The sequence below is a fragment of the Chelonoidis abingdonii genome, chromosome 8 (genome assembly GCF_003597395.2).
Source record: "Chelonoidis abingdonii isolate Lonesome George chromosome 8, CheloAbing_2.0, whole genome shotgun sequence".
Taxonomy (NCBI): domain Eukaryota; kingdom Metazoa; phylum Chordata; order Testudines; family Testudinidae; genus Chelonoidis; species Chelonoidis abingdonii.
In genome coordinates, this window is record NC_133776.1 from 35,651,723 (window position 1) to 35,667,783 (window position 16,061).

The following is a 16,061-nucleotide window of genomic DNA, read 5'->3' on the forward strand; positions in this document are numbered from 1 at the left end:
TCAGTTATGCACGGTAAATTAATTGTGGCCCTTTATTTTTATACATGGTATGGATTCTCTTTTACATGGTGTGGCGTGGTAACCAAGATGCGCAGATCAGTGGCACAGCCAGGATGGGACACTCGGATGGGCCCTGACTTTGGGTGAGTGGGCAATGACGGGGGGTAGGAGAGGAGAGGCAGGAGGGAGGCTGCTTCCCCTAACCCCCTGAAGCCGTCCTTGCGGGGGGGTGATGGACACTCTGGCCAGGCCCTCCCGTGCCCCAGGTGCACACCGGGGGGAGGGGCTGGCGCCCCACTCCATCCATCTAGCATTCCAGCTGGGGAGCAGGCAAGCCCCTGCACCCCGAACCCACTCTCCGGCTGGAGGGCTGGGCAGGCAGAATGGAGCAAGCACAGGGCCGGTGGAGTGGGGTGAGCCCCTGCACCCTGACCCTGCTCCCTGGGTGCACCACTGGGGTGTGGGGGCTCCTGAGCGGACTGTCCATTGACCCCCACAAGGTCGGCTGAGGGGGTGAGGGGCAGAGGCCCCGATCCTTCCTGCCTACCATCCCTGCCCCCATCAATGCCCACCCACCTGAAGTTGGGGCCCACCCAAGTGTCCTGACTGGCTATGCCACTGCTTCACGCTCCCTGGCCTCCCCAGACATCCCAGATGAACTGTCGGCATTCTGACTTAAACAGCATTATTATTATCATATCAAGTTCATCCTCAACATCAGTAAAGGTTAGTAGCAAATTTAAATTTCATTAAAATTTTTAAATAAAACCGTATTGGATAAATTAGGGAGGTCATCTTGCGAACCTGGAACCTAATCTCTTATTTCCCATAGACCCTTGGTATCTTTTTAAGCAATTTCTATTTGCATGATGTTTTTTCAAGATCGTAACCATAGTGTAAATCGAGGCCCAACTATATACCTTTTGCAGCATTTGTTGTTTTATTGAAATTTTCCAAAAGTACAATAGCAATCCAAAATGGTACGAGTTGCTGCTCTTAGATGCATAAATAATTTAGATTCCAATATAAGATAAATTTTCTTGTAAGAGACAAAAATGTTCCTTTATTCTATGCTTTTGTTAACCCTCAGGGAACTGGCTAAGTCTTGGGAAGCTTACACCTTAAGGACTGGCCAGATTTCAGTGGAAGACCATAGCATGAAACAGAAACTGATTTTGGTTGCTAAGAGATGCTGGTTCAGGATTTTCAGTAGTTCTAACTGGTCTTATGTGCTTCTGCTAGGAATACCCACTTCTCTGGCATGCCTGATCTCCTCCACTTCCCTGCTGGCTGGTCTCATCCCCTCCTTTAGTCTGAGAGATGTCTCAGAGGCAAGATCAGCTAAGCTAAAATGGAAAGAGATCACAAGGCTCTCCACTCAGTGGGAGGAGGGTCTCCTTTGGAACTTTCTGACTGAGATGGTAAGAATCAGAGATACGTTGTCTGGAGAGTGAAAACAAAAAAGGGAACAGGAGTAGAGAGGAATGGGATGGTGGCTGAGTTTACTTGGCTCCTGTCTTTCATTTAAGAACCTTTGGGATGAGAATACTCATCCTCCTGGGGGCCAGGATACTTCAAAAAGCAATTTCTGAGCTGACGTGAAGTAGACAAAAACCCAAAACAAATGCCCCCCACATGACAATCATAAACAAAAATGCTGTGAGGTCAACCCCTGAAAGAGATACACATTTCATTATGTATTATAACAGGTATTTTTTGTCAAGATGAATCACTTTTTACAACTATAACTGTTATGAATCTGCTCAAAAGGAAATTGTGAACAGCATGACAAAAATGTTTATGAATTGTTTTTTGCACAGGTCTATGTTAAGGGAACTGCTCACCAACCCAGTGAACTAGGGGTAAAGTTATGAGCAGGAGGCTGTCAATATAACACTAAAAACAATAAAAAAGGAAAGCGATATTAAGAGAGATAAATGTGTCTATGCAGAAATTCAGGGTGCCAGCCAACCATGAACAAGTCTCATCAAGTAGCCTAGGCAAATGGTAAAACATATACCATGTAATCCTGGTGGCCCTTGAGGTCCTGGATCCCCTGGTAGTCCTGGGCTTCCAGGTGATCCAGCAGGTCCTTGGTTTCCTGGGATATATGTTGCTTTACTAGGTGCTCCAGGCTGACCTAAGAGTGGAAATACAACAAAGAGCTGGATGCTTTATATTAACATCCCACCCCTCAAAAACAAAGTTTTGGGGCACTAGAATGAGAAGGACTGCAATAATGGTTACCAGGGTGACCCTTTGGTCCAACAGGTCCAGCTGCACCCATTGGTCCAGGGGGTCCTCGATTACCCTTTTCTCCTAAAAAGGAAGGTTAGACACATGCATGATTGTAGAAGCCAAAAGAACTGTCGGTGGTTTCAGAGATTCATTTCAGAATGGTCCAGGTACAAGATCTCACAGAGAGTCTTAACAAAAAAGCTACAGTGACTGTTTACTTGGTAAAAATGGCACTGTAGGGTTCCATGATTCCTGATGCTCAATTATTTACATATAAAATATAGTCAATTTACAATAATAGAGATATTTATTTTTAATAGCTGCCAAATATGGGATGGAATCCTGGTCATTTGCCCAGGGCTGTGTTGGCAATAAAATGCATTATCCTGTATTAAAATAGCATACAGAAGCCCAACGAGGTGCTATGCAAACACAAAAGACAGTCCCTGACCCAAAGAACTGGGGTTGTGGCACACTAAAAATGTATCCTTATCCCAACCCCCATAACATTTTTATGTAAAATCAATCAGCTATGGGTGGAATGTATCCCAAAGATTCATTTGGCAAACCTTCCCTCAAATTCTTACGGTGTTCTTGTGCATAGTGATGGGTCCTGGTGGATAGGAATAGGGTAAAATTGGCTGTGCTGACTAGAAACCATGGCTGAAAGGTCTCATAAACCCATAGGAGTCACCCTGTTTTGTATTGTGAGTTTATTGATTTAAAAGTTGCATGAAGGGAAGGCAGATGCTTTTTATTGAGTGGGTGTCAGGTTGGGCTAAACCAGAATCTCTGCAATAAAACAACCCAGAGAGGATGAGGTGTGAGCAAACCTGGTCTTCTGGTGAACTTTCCACCTCTGACCCTTCTACAGCCACGTTTTACTAAGAAGGTTCCATGTCTCCAGTTATACAACTGGTACTGTGCTGTCCACAGAAAGTCTGTTTAATAAATAGGTGAATACCTGTTACACCTGGAAGTCCTGGAAAGCCAGGTTCACCTCTAGGGCCTGCATTGCCTGGGGTGCCTTCAACTCCCTGCAAGTCAGACAAGAATGAAGAAAATCATAGCAGTATTCAGACATTGCAAGATATGCTGTCTGGGTTTCTACTTAGAATTTGATATGTTACTGACTATGTTATTTTTCAGGGAAACAGAATGACACAAAACATGTTCAATAATTTATACAACTCAACTAAAAATTGAGAGAGAATGTCCAAAGGGGAAATATCTGAGCTACTGCAAAATGTGCCTACAAACATACTATAATCAGACAACATCTGGCCGTACGTGTTTGCAAGCACACTAAAAATATTCTGCCCACTGTTAAGAAGTAAACAAGTAAACAGAATTTCGTCCACCAAGAGCTACTCAGGAATGATAAAACAGCAAAAGCAAGGAAACTACTATAAATTCATGGTGATGTGTTCTGTGCTGTCAAGGCTGAGTCCCCACTCTGGCACTTCAAGTGCAGAAGGTGAGGGCCTGCAAGGATTCTAACTATTAATACTGGCCACTCCAGGCTTGTATTAAACTTCCAAGGTTACAGCTTCTCTCTGACCTCGGATGGGTGGATGCTGTCACCACCCAAATGCAAAAAAAAACCCAAAACCCTTTGAACACAGGAAGGTACACTTAGGAATTCCTCCCTGTGAGGTACCCTTAAAGCCCTTTCACCCCTCATCTGGGGAAGAGTTGAGAAAGAAAACAAAGCAAATCACCTGTTGCCGCCAGCTAATTAAACAACACATGCACAAACCTCTTTGTGCATGTGTTTTTTAGGACACAAAAAACCCAATCCTGTTCTTAAAAAAAGGTAAATTTTATTAAAAACAAAAAGAAAATACACCTGGAACTTAGGCTATTGCTAGATTTAAAAAGAGGTAATACATGGCTTTCCTCTTCAGCTAGACCTCAAGAATGGTTTTCTTGAGATCTAGCTTAAAGGTTACAAGCAAAACAAAAGCATTTGGGGATTAGCACAGAGGAGTACATAAGCCTTGCAGAAATAAATGAGATAAACCAAATTGCGTCTTCCTAGACATTTCCTGATCTATTTACATATCTGGGGTTTCAAATGAGTAGTTTCTAGGTATGATTTTTCATACTTGGCACAAGCTTCTTACAGCATTGCTGCTCTGTATCTCCTCTCCAGGAGGACAACAGACTGACAGACAAAGGGAAAGCTTTTTCCCCCCAAGTTTAAAAAGTTCTAGCCCTCCCATTGGCTCTTTTGGTCAGGTGCCCACTCCCTTTTACCTATGGGCTTTTTTAACCCTTTACAGGTGAAGCAAGTAAAGAACAGCTAACTGGCTGGCTGGGTATCCATAAAAGGGAGCTAACCCCTATCCCTTCATTTATCACAGATGCCCTCTGAAGCTTATGCACAAGTACTTCACCTTAATTTCTTTCTTACATCACAACTTTTTTTGCCTGAGTGTAATTTTCACCAAAACTGTCAAATTAAAAAGTGAGCGAGAAAGGAGTATTCATTTTCACTTACTGTTAAACCTTGAGGACCAATATTGCCTACCAATCCTGGTGGTCCTGGTATGCCATCTATACCTCTAATACCTTTGTTTCCTTTTATGCTGTACACAGGGGTTCCAGAAGATCCTGGAATACCAGGAATACCTACATTAAAAAATGCTGAATCAGTAAAGGCAACCAGTAGGCATATTTCATGGCAGCATTATTTACAGCACAGCTCTGCCATGAAAATTGACTCTGCAGAAGTGGCATCATGGGGCTCCATGTTCATCGTCCCTCGATGATTCCAGAGCAAGAAGCATAAACGTGTATTTTTTCCAACTGCCAGCCCTGCACATACAACCTGAAATCTGGGTTGAAAGCTGGGTTATTTCCATCCTGCACCCAGCACCAGTTACCAAATTAGGCTATAAGTGACACCAGTGCTACCTCCTTGCCTTTAAGTAGGCTCTCGGTAATACCTGTGCAAACCCACTGGCCCAGGCCTAGTGCAGGATCCAAGGGGAAATAGGTTTATGTACGGGTCAGGGGAGGTATTGGGATTTTAGCAAAGATGTGGTTCATGGATTGAGATCCATTATGTTATTTTCATTTTATGTTTCACTGTGTAGACGTACGTCGGGTTTTGCAGGGGGAAAGATACACCAACTGATAAAGCAATTATCTGTTTAATCATAAAGTGCATAAGCCCCTGTCACCGGTGAGTCTAGATTTGCCAAACCATCTCCACTAGATACTAAAACTTCTTTTTGCATCAATAAGAAATAAGAGCAACACACCCTGTCTCCCATCCACTCCTGCAAGACCTCTATTTCCTTTCTGGCCGGGAATCATTATGCCTGGTGCACCTCGGAATCCTGGCTTTCCATTCAATCCAGGAGGTCCAATTGGTCCTGGATCCCCCATTAGACCTTTAATACCTTCTGGTCCTGGACAGCCAGGAATCCCCACGTCACCTTTGATTCCTGTGAAACATAAAAAGTTGCATAATAAGTTCTGAGATAATTTTCAGGAAGGCAGCCATTACTTTCAGAATCCCGACAACCAAGAATGCACACATTTATTATATGCTGAAAATGGGACTGTTGTCAGAGTAGGTGCCAAGTGCCCGTTTGTTACATGAGACAACTTGTTGCTGTAAGGCAATGTAGCTCAGGGCAGGCAGCTCTCAACTGTGGGATGGGTAACATGCTGCTGTTCCTCTGAGACTGCACTGGAGAGCTTGGGTGTGCAGAGAAGTTATTTTGACAAAGAAGTGGAAAGATTTGAGGAAGAAAGAACAGCATGGGATTCTTGGTTGTCATGATAAAAAAATGCTATACTTTTGCAGATGGAACTGGCAAATCCTTTTAAACCAAGCCACAGCTAAAAATATCAGGATCCAGAACTGACTTATTTTGTTCATAGTGCTGTTCTTGAACGCCTTATTTTACATGTGAAGGGAAATCTTTTCATTACTGAGGGATGTTATTGGATCTCTCTCAGGCCTGGTCTACACTACGCGTTTAAATCGATTTAAAGAGCGTTAAATCGATTTAACGCTGTACCCGTCCACACTACAACGCCCTTTATATCGATATAAAGGGCTCTTTAAATCGATTTCTGTACTCCACCCACCCCGACGAGAGGAGTAGCGCTAAATTCGATATTAACATATCGGATTACGGTTAGTGTGGACGGAAATCGACGTTATTGGCCTCGGGCGGTATCCCACAGTGCACCACTGACCGCTCTGGAACAATCTGAACTCAGATGCAGCGGGCAGGTAAACAGGAAAAGCCCCGCGAACTTTTGAATTACATTTCCTGTTTGCCCAGCGTGGAGCTCTAATCAGCACGGGTGGCGATGCAGTCTCAATCCAAAAAGAGCTCCAGCATGGACCGTACGGAGATACTAGATCTGATCGCTGTATGGGAGACAAATCTGTTGTATCAGAGCTCTGTTTACAGAACACGAAATGCCAAAGCGTTTTGAAAAAAAAATCTCAGGATACACAGCGCTGCGTGACAAGCGTAACGGGGAAGCCAGAGACTCAAATGGACGCTCATGGGATGGAGGGATACTGAGGACTCCAGCTATCCACAGTCCACAGCAGTCTCTGAAAAGTATTTGCATTCTTGGCTGAGCTCCCAGTGTCTGTAGGTTCAAACACAGTGTCTGGCGTGGTTCAGGGAACAGCTCCTCAGTTTCTTCCCCACCCCCCATAGGTGAAAGAAAAGGGAAAGAAATCATTTCTTGACTAGCTTTCATGTCACCTATGTGTACTGAATGCTGCTGGTAGACGCGATGCTGCAGCAGTGAAGAGCAGTATCCGCTCCTCTCCCTCTCCCCCTCCCCGGTGGTAGACAGTGCAATAGGACTAGTAACCGTCCTCATGAATATCTAGGCTCCATGTTGACATCGAGCCAACATTGCTGGTTACTCCCAGTAGATAGGACAGAACGGCTAATAACCAGCTTCATCATAGCAACTGGGGGCTTCAGCCCCCTCCCTTTCCTGTGTAAAGAAAAGATTCTGTACTGCCTGGACTGTCATAGCAGCAGCATGCTGGGCTCCTCTCCCCCACACCGCTTAATGTCCTGCCTGGACTATCATCGCGCCGGGAGGCTGCCTCCCCTCATTTTATGTCACTAAACACTCAGTGTTTCTTATTCCTGCATTCTTTTTACTTCATGACACAAATGGGCAGGACACTGCCACGGTATGCCCAGGAAGGTTGGGGAGGAGGGAAGCAACGGGTGGGGTTGTTGCAAGGGCACCCCCTGTGAATACTGACACGGAGCAGCTGTGCTCTGATACACTGGTCCTCTAATACACTGCCCTTATTCTAGGCAGGACTGACTCTATTTTTAGAACCATAAGGGAGGATTGACTCAGTCCAAGTGAGTCAATCCCAATTTTTTGCTTTTGCGTTGCGCCCCGGCCGATTTCAGCCAGGGCACTCATGATAGCAGTGGACAGTACAGAGGGGGAGATAACCGTCATCTCATTGCCAGTTTTCTCCGGCAGTAGACAGTACAGAACGACCAGTAACCATCTCTGCTATCATTGCAAAAGCAAGTGAATGCTGCTGTGTAGCGCTGCAGTATCGCCTCTCTGTCCGCGGCATCCCAGTACCCATACAGTGCCGGAAAAAAAAAAAAGCTGAACAGGCTCCATGGTTGCCGTGCTATGACGTCTGCCAGGGCAATCCAGGGAAAAACGGCGCGAAGGGATTGTCAGCTGATGTTTTCCCAGAGGAAGGAATGACTGACGACATTTACCCAGAACCACCCGCGCAGACAATAATGATTCAACCCAGAATTCCAAGGGCAGGGGAGACTGCGGGAACTATGGATATGGCTACGGAAGAGCTACCCACAATGCAACGCTTCAGAAATCGACGTTAGCCTCGGACCATGGACGCACAATACCGAATTACTGTGCCTAGTGTGGCCGCATGAAATCGAATTTATAATATCAGTTTTATAAAACCGATTTTAGCTAATTCGATATTATCCCGAAGTGTAGACGTGGCCTTAGTATTAGAAAAACAATGCAAAACACAGAGACTGGGAACTGCTGTTGTCACGCTCAGGAAATCATTTCCCTCTCTTGCAACTCCAGACCTGTAGGTACAAGAAGAGAGAGCTGAAAAAAAGTGAAAGGGAATTTACATGAAAAGAAATGAATGTGGCTTTCTTTTATCCTGGCAGACAATGGTTAGTCCACAGTAGCAACAGCTACCTGTGTTAGAACATATCCTGATAATCAAACTGCAATAAAAACCAAAACTGGACTCCTGTGCTTGACTACACCTTTATAAAAGCAGAAAATATGTCTCTGATTTCTCTGTATTATATAGACTTAACTGTACAGGTAAGACATCTTGAAACCTAACAAATACGGCCAGATCACTGGTTTTAACTACAGCCTCATTCTCCCTCTTTTTAAAGAGCCGAAGTGACAATTTAAGCATCCAAGTGCAGAATTTGGCTTAAAAAAGAAGTAAAAAAAGAGCAAAAAAATCCCCAAACTTGTTTAAAAACCAAACTCATGGTATCTGAAAAGAAAACTCACCTTTAGGACCAGAAACACCTTGCGGGCCTTTAATCTGCCACCCTGGTGCACCTGCAAAATAACATTTCAAATAACATTTCACGTGCGACTCAACAGCCCCTAAGCACTGGTGGAAGATACATGTTATATTCGTCTAACATTCCATACATTTGTTCAATATATACTAGATCAAACATCACATTTTAATTATCTGAAAAATCTTTATTAGTTTGGATTTGTGTTATGCTGCTACTCAGAAATACGAATGAAGTACCATCTTTTTTTATCTGGGAGGCACATTTTACAGTCATATTTAAGGCTTATTTTACCAGTGCTAAAGCCTATTTTCACACACACACACACACACACACACACACTCTCTCTCTCTCTCTCAAACTGAAGAAAAAGAAAAAGAAAAAGCCAGGAAAAACACTGAATTTGTTTTAAATCAGCAACTAAGAAAAATGAGAAAAGAAACTTAAGTATGTGAAAAGTGAAAATAATATGACAGTCATTATTAAGAACTCGATATGAAGAAAAAATACTGAATATCTGTTTTTATACTAACACACAAACAAGAAACTTGAGGCTAAAAATGTGAAAACACTTTTCTTCTGTAAATGAGGAAGAATTGTAACTTTCTGTGGCTGCTGGGGAAAAACAGGAAGAGCATCTAACTGAAGTATTTGAGAGTTGAAGGGTTGGATCCTGCAAAGATGTAGGCAGGTAAGTAATTTTATTCATACGAGTAAACCCAAGATTGGCTGCTAAGTTCTTATTCCATCTAGAAGTTGAGGCTGTTCCTTCATCATAAACGTGTAAAATCTCTAACTCTTAGAGCATTTTTGAGGTCACCTAAGACGTTAGCAGCAATACCATTACCTTTGTAGAAGCAGACATTAAAATGGACTATGTAATGATCATGATAAACCAGAAATGTCATTCAGGAGTCACGTGTATATACTGTATTTTGATGTCTTATGCAAAATCCATACAGAAAGTTTGTGAAGTGTGAAAGAAACCTTTTAGTTACCAACATAATTTTTGGACTTCAGGGATTCCTCTTTTAGCCCACAGGAGTGACAAGAATTGTGAACAGGAAAGGAAATGAGTTAAAAATAACATGAAAATATTATACTGCAGTACCTCGTTCTCCCTTTTCCCCTGGGGAGCCAGGAATACCATCCCGTCCTTGATTCCCCCTTTCCCCAACAGCTCCATCGGCTCCAGGGGCTCCTACCGCACCTGAGAATTATAAACTGTCATTTTCATTTTTTACTTATCTGACCTCTCTTATACTAGTATAAATCTAAAGTAATTTCATGGAAGTCAAAAGCACTACTTCAGATTTACCTTGGTGTAAATGAGACCGGAATCTGGCCATGACAATACTCAATACTAATTTTGTTGATAATGGCTATTTCCCCCATTGTTTTCACTTCAATAAAATGTACAGTAGATACTTATACAACTCCGTCTATGTATCAGTGTTCTGATCTTGATTACTCTAGCAATGAACTGTCATGCTGTCTTTTTCGCTCTCTTCTCTGATAGCCAGAAGTAGAAAAGAAGCTAAATGTTTGTTTTTTCATCTACTGTGGATACCTCAATGATCTTTCATAAGGCAGAGCAGGCCTTTCTCACCACTTGTGAGGCTATTACAACTCCCTGCTATCTTTAGTGTCCGGATTTTTAAAAAATCCTTTCTCTGGATTTAAAACTGTACTAAAACTTTATAAAACTGTACCTATAGCTTTATCATGGAAATGTTAAAGAACCTTAGAACTCAATTTCAAAATATAAAGTAATTTGCAAAAAACTCAGAAGAAACTGAAAATCTCAACTATCTCATGCCAACAGAGGAAACAAACAAGAATGCAGAGGGCTGGGAAAGAAATGAGAGAGAGGATAAAAATCCAACCTGGAGGGCCTCCAGTGCCTCTCAGTCCTGACACCCCCTTGCAGCCTTTAGCGCCAGTATCTCCAGCACATTTAGATGGCCCTGTAAATGGGGGGAGAGTTTGGGAGAAAAAAAAGAAAAAGCTGCATCACCCTGAATTCAAGTCAATACTGGATCCAGAGTTAATGGTTTTCTAGATCTACTGTTATTTTATTTTAACCAGATTCTCAGCTGATGTAAACTAGCACAGCTCCCTTAATTTCAATAGTCCTTTGCCAACGCTCATCAGCTGAGGAACTGGCCTAGTTATTTTTGTTGGAGGATCTGGAGATTCCCTTTTGCTAAAAACATGTAAAATTTCACCATTTTCCAAAACCAAAACTCACCTGGAGCTCCTGGTTTTCCACAATCCCCCCTGTTTCCAGCAAGTCCAGGTTCTCCTACAAGTCCTGGCTGACCTGGTGATCCTCTTTCCCCTTTCCTTCCCATTTCTCCTGGGGGACCTGGATCACCCTAAGAAGCAGCAGCCAAATACATTTTGGATAAGCGTTTCATTATGTTAAAATGCATATTGAATTAGTAGCATTTAAAAAAATCACATCTATTAATGCTGATGTGAATATAATCATGGCTATTTGAGATGATCTGCAGACAGAAAATAATATAAAAGTAGGTATATGAAATGTTGCTCCTAAAATTTTATAATGGACCACTGATGGTTTCAAAGAGAGATCTTAGTTTCTAAAACACATGTCCAATGTATTTTAAATATCTCACAAAGCAGTTCCTTGAACTTCTGGCCTCTATTTTCCCCCACACTCAGTATTACCAGCAGCACACACACTTTATCTGCATTTACACTAGTTGGTTTAACAGCTCCTGAATATAAGATGGTCACCCTCTCGGGGGCTGGGAATTAATTTCTCCATAATATATAGTTGTACACAAATGTCCAGATGAGTTTTTTTTTTTTTAAATTCCCACCTTCATCTGAATTATTTGGTTTAGGCCACTGTCAAAAACAAGGCTCTGAAGTAGATGGATAATTGGTCCAACCCAATATAATTTGTATGTTCTTACATATAGGTCCAAGATAATAAGTAATGGTGCCTAGATAGAACAGGCATGATCATGGTATAAAAATCAAGACTCACAGATTGGATGGAATACCTAAGGTATAATACAACATACAAGATGATCCACACATTTCAAATTATCTTATGCAGCAAGTAAATCAGATTACAGTTAATTTGCCTTTGAAAAAGTGGGTTTTAGCTGCTCCTGGACCTGAATATGTGACACTGAATTACAGTCACATGGCCTAAGTTTTCTAGAGAAAGTTGAACTGTTTAAAAAAGTAACAACTCATGTTTCATCATGACATTACTACTTCGTCAAAAACCGACAGCACAACTTTAAAACTGTGTTATTTTCCTTACATGTGAAAAACTGTTTTTTTTCTGTACCACTTGATAATAGTCAGTAAATATTTTAAGTACACAGTTCTTATTCTCGAAAGGACCAGTCTTCAAAAATAAAAATATGAAAATTATTCCAAAAGGTTCCATCTTTACAAATATGAAGCTCCTGGACCCAGGGGAAAAAACCCAACTCATTGATTTCTCCTAAAATGTTGACAGAATAGGATTTCAATATTTCTCATCAACAGGACATTATTTCCCTACAGCACTGAATGGGTTGGTTTGTTCCATAATAATTTTCTGCCCTTACTTATACTTCAGATTATTTTCCGCATTCAAAGGTGCTGCCTATTGTGTCATTACCATAGCTTATCCGTTGCCTTCTTGCTGTACCTTTGGTCCTGGTTTTCCTGGAGGCCCAGATGATGAACTAGCTGGTTCTCCTTTATCACCTGGAAAACCAAGAAGGCCTGGAGGGCCTTGTGCACCAGATGGTCCTAGTAAACCTTGAGATCCTCTCTCCCCTTTAGAACCTGGAGTGATGCAAATATAGGTATCACTCTCAAAAGCATCACCTTTACATATCATACTAGATACTTCCTATGCTTTATGGCCTATTTTTTTAGTTATCAACCCTTCATTAAAGAAAAACAAATAATTGACAGTACACTATTTTCTTACATACATATTAAAAGAAATGGTTGCAATTAAAAGTAGTAAGGGAAAACAGCAAAGTTGAGATAGTATAGGTTATGAGTTACAGAAGGTACATTGCATTTATTAGCTGCTATCACAAGCAATCTTAACGAGTTCTGTCTTTGTTTAACTTCAGCAAATCAAGACATTTTCCTAACACTTTATTAATAGAAGTTTGGGGGAAATATCCCTGAAATAACTCTTGGATCAATTTTCGAGCATCAGACCTGAAGTCTTTGAGATAATCCTAGAAGAGTTTTCCTCTATCATCACATTCCTCCAGCATTTTCCTGTGAATTTTGTGTCAATCGTGTTTTACAAGATTGGTGTGATGCCCTACATTTTTTTAATGGCTTTGAGTTCTGTGGGTGCTGTTTTGTGCCCGCTATTAATTGGAGTTCCAGAAATTATAGCAGTTAGGCACAACATTAATATACAAGGAAAATCAGATAGTCACACTGCTAAATTGTATCATTTATACCTCCAGTTAATTGCATGCACATCATTTGAGGCTAAAATGAGATCTGCTTAAAAAATAGTGCATAGAGTAATAAATTTAGCCCAAAGTGTAAAAGAAAATTATCTTCTGTAATCTTATATGAATTGGTATAATATCACATATTGTATCAGTTGACAAAAATACATAGCGATATGAAGAGACCATAAGGCATAAGGACAAGAACAATTAAATTTGAGCTTTCAGCTTCACCTTTTGGAATACAGTAACTCCTCACTTAAAGTTATCCTGGTTAACGCTTTTTCATTGTTACATTGCTGATCAGAGAACATGCTAGTTTAAAGTTGTGGAATGTTCCCTTATAACATCGTTTGGCAGCTGCCTGCTTTGTTCACTGCTTGCAGGAAGAGCAGCCTGTCGGAGCTAGCTGGTACGGGCTTGGAACCAGGGTGAACCAGCAGCCCCCCTAGCAGCTCCCCACTCCCCTAAATTCCCTGTGTGGCAGCCACACAGCAAACGATCAATTGCCAGGCAGTTCAGCTGTCCCTCCTCCCACTGCCGTATGCAGCTCCTGCCCTCAGCCTTGGAGCTGCTCCTGGGAGCTTCCTGCTTGCTGTGCAGGGGGACAGGGGGGTAAGAGGCATGCTAATGTCAGGGTGTCCCCCTCCCTCCGCTCCTGCCCCCCCGTTCCTTTACCCCATCTCCACAGGGGGTGTGGGGGACACAACAGGGCTCAGGAGGGAGGGAGCTTGCTGGCAGCAGCTGCTGTCTCAACTTGCTGATCTACTAAAAAGGCAAAGTACTTAGAGTGGGATCAGCGTAGTTAAAGGGGCAATATTCATCTCTCACACATGGTGTGTTTCTCTGTCTCTCTCTGCCATGTTGTCTCCCCTCCCTCCATTCGTGCTGCCTTATAGAGCGTGAGGCTGCATTAACAACAAAGTGTTAACCCTTGAGGGCTCAGCTGAATGCTAGTTCATCATTTAGTAAGGCATTCCCTGGGAAATAGCCTACCCTCTTCCACCCTCTGACTTCACCATCTCAACCAAAAACCTAACCCCTTCATTTACATTAATTCTTATGGGGAAATTGGATTAGCTTAACATCATTTTGTTTAAAGTAGCATTTTCAGGAACATAACTACAAAGTTAAGCAGAGAGTTACTGTATCTTGATTTCTGAGAGCTTATTTCTCAACTTGATCATTGCATTTTGCATGAAATTAATTGTAAATTATGTATATTATTTGTGTGTATGTGTGTGAGAGTGTGCACGTGTGTGTATGGCTCCCAACACCCTCGTGGGATCTTAAGCATGAGTTCTTTAGCCAGCCTCTTCCTCTTCCACAGCAGCCCAAATATCAGCACTCTGCAGCAAAATCTGAGCTGTTCCTCATCAGTGCTCACAGTGGATTCTCAAGCTTCTCTCCCTCACTTTATAGGTCTCTAAACACACTTGAGGAAATCATTTCTGCTTTCACTCCAAGCAGGAGTTCCCTCAGAGAGACCCATGAACACATGGCTGGCATGTGACTATATGTCAAGATAAAACTACCAGAATTACTGCTACATATCACCCCAATTCTAACTGCATTCTCCAGAAACACTGTACAGGTTCTGCATGGCACTTCTGCTAGTCTCCACCCATGCAGAGACATCATGCTTTTCTTCTCACCTTAGAAAAGATGAGTCAATTGGACAAAAAAAGAAAAAAAAAAAAAGGTATAGCAGGAGCCTCATATGAGTCAAATTGTACTGCTGTTGCTATAACAATATTGAATGGTGTCTTGGCACATCTTTCATAACTGATGAAAATAGTAAATGAAAGCACAGGAAGAAATTCGCAAAGTAACATTATTTAGCTGGATTTGAATCTTGTTTTCAAGTTGATCAATCTCACTTTAATACGTTGACATGTTATTCCAAAATACTAATAACCATAAGAAAGTTAACCACAGATGCATAAGAGCAGGTTTTAATTACTGATTTAGTTAAAACAGCAAAGTTAAGTTAAAATACTATTCAGTAAATTTATTACAAGATTTGCATGCTGAGTACATATGTAGAACTAAATTTAGTATAATCATGGTCCATATATACAGATACAGGGCTCAATCCTTGCTGATTCAAATAGTCCCAATAAGGTCAATAGGTACTTCAGGGGTAAAGATTACTTGTCTGAGTAGGTACTGCAGGATTGTGCCCACAGTAAGTGCATAGCTACTTCTATGTAGTATATGAATTTGTAACAAGATTTTATAAACAATCACCTGGCACTCCCATATCACCTCTGTCTCCTGGAGGTCCTGGTAATCCTTGTCTTCCAGGAATTCCCTGCAGACCTACAAATCCTTTGGGACCTGTCAGATGACAAAGTATCAACATTGTCTCAACATGTGTGCCTCAGATTTAGGCTACCTGGTACATTTATCATGAGCACAAAGTATCCATTCCCATGCTCATTGCCATGGCATCTCAGAAGAGTATAAATCAATTAATAGTCTAAACATAATTTCTTCCTCTGCCCAGCACATGTATAGATTTTTCATTATTATTACTATTTTTGGAAAGCTATGGAAAGAGATAGATCTTGTATTTCAACCTGGAGACTGGCAGGTTAGCAGTCGTTCTTAGTTCCTGTGGATGGCAGTTCCATAGCTGTGATATCCCAAGTCTAGTCCATCAGGGACTTCAGAGATAAAGATCAAGATTTTGTTTTTGCTTTGGATTTTTCTTCCCTTGTAGGTCCGAGACTGGTGACCTTCTGGCACATTGCAAGGGCCTACATTATCTATCCACTAAATGCTCTGCAATAAGATTAGA

General features: G+C 41.8%; 1 protein-coding gene across 1 annotated transcript in view; it reads right to left on the reverse strand.

Moving 5' to 3' along the window:
• COL4A3 (collagen type IV alpha 3 chain) overlaps positions 1 to 16,061 on the reverse strand; it is a 68,000-nt gene that overhangs the window by 9,737 nt on the left and 42,202 nt on the right. Inside the window, exons 28-38 of the mRNA XM_032788881.2 lie at positions 15,509 to 15,598; positions 12,481 to 12,620; positions 11,053 to 11,179; positions 10,688 to 10,768; positions 9,913 to 10,011; positions 8,788 to 8,838; positions 5,508 to 5,693; positions 4,742 to 4,872; positions 3,203 to 3,275; positions 2,248 to 2,319; positions 2,021 to 2,140 (exon numbers count right to left, since the gene is read on the reverse strand). Of these exons, the coding sequence (XP_032644772.2) occupies positions 2,021 to 2,140; positions 2,248 to 2,319; positions 3,203 to 3,275; positions 4,742 to 4,872; positions 5,508 to 5,693; positions 8,788 to 8,838; positions 9,913 to 10,011; positions 10,688 to 10,768; positions 11,053 to 11,179; positions 12,481 to 12,620; positions 15,509 to 15,598 (1,170 nt within the window). The remainder of the gene's footprint in view (positions 1 to 2,020; positions 2,141 to 2,247; positions 2,320 to 3,202; positions 3,276 to 4,741; positions 4,873 to 5,507; positions 5,694 to 8,787; positions 8,839 to 9,912; positions 10,012 to 10,687; positions 10,769 to 11,052; positions 11,180 to 12,480; positions 12,621 to 15,508; positions 15,599 to 16,061) is intronic.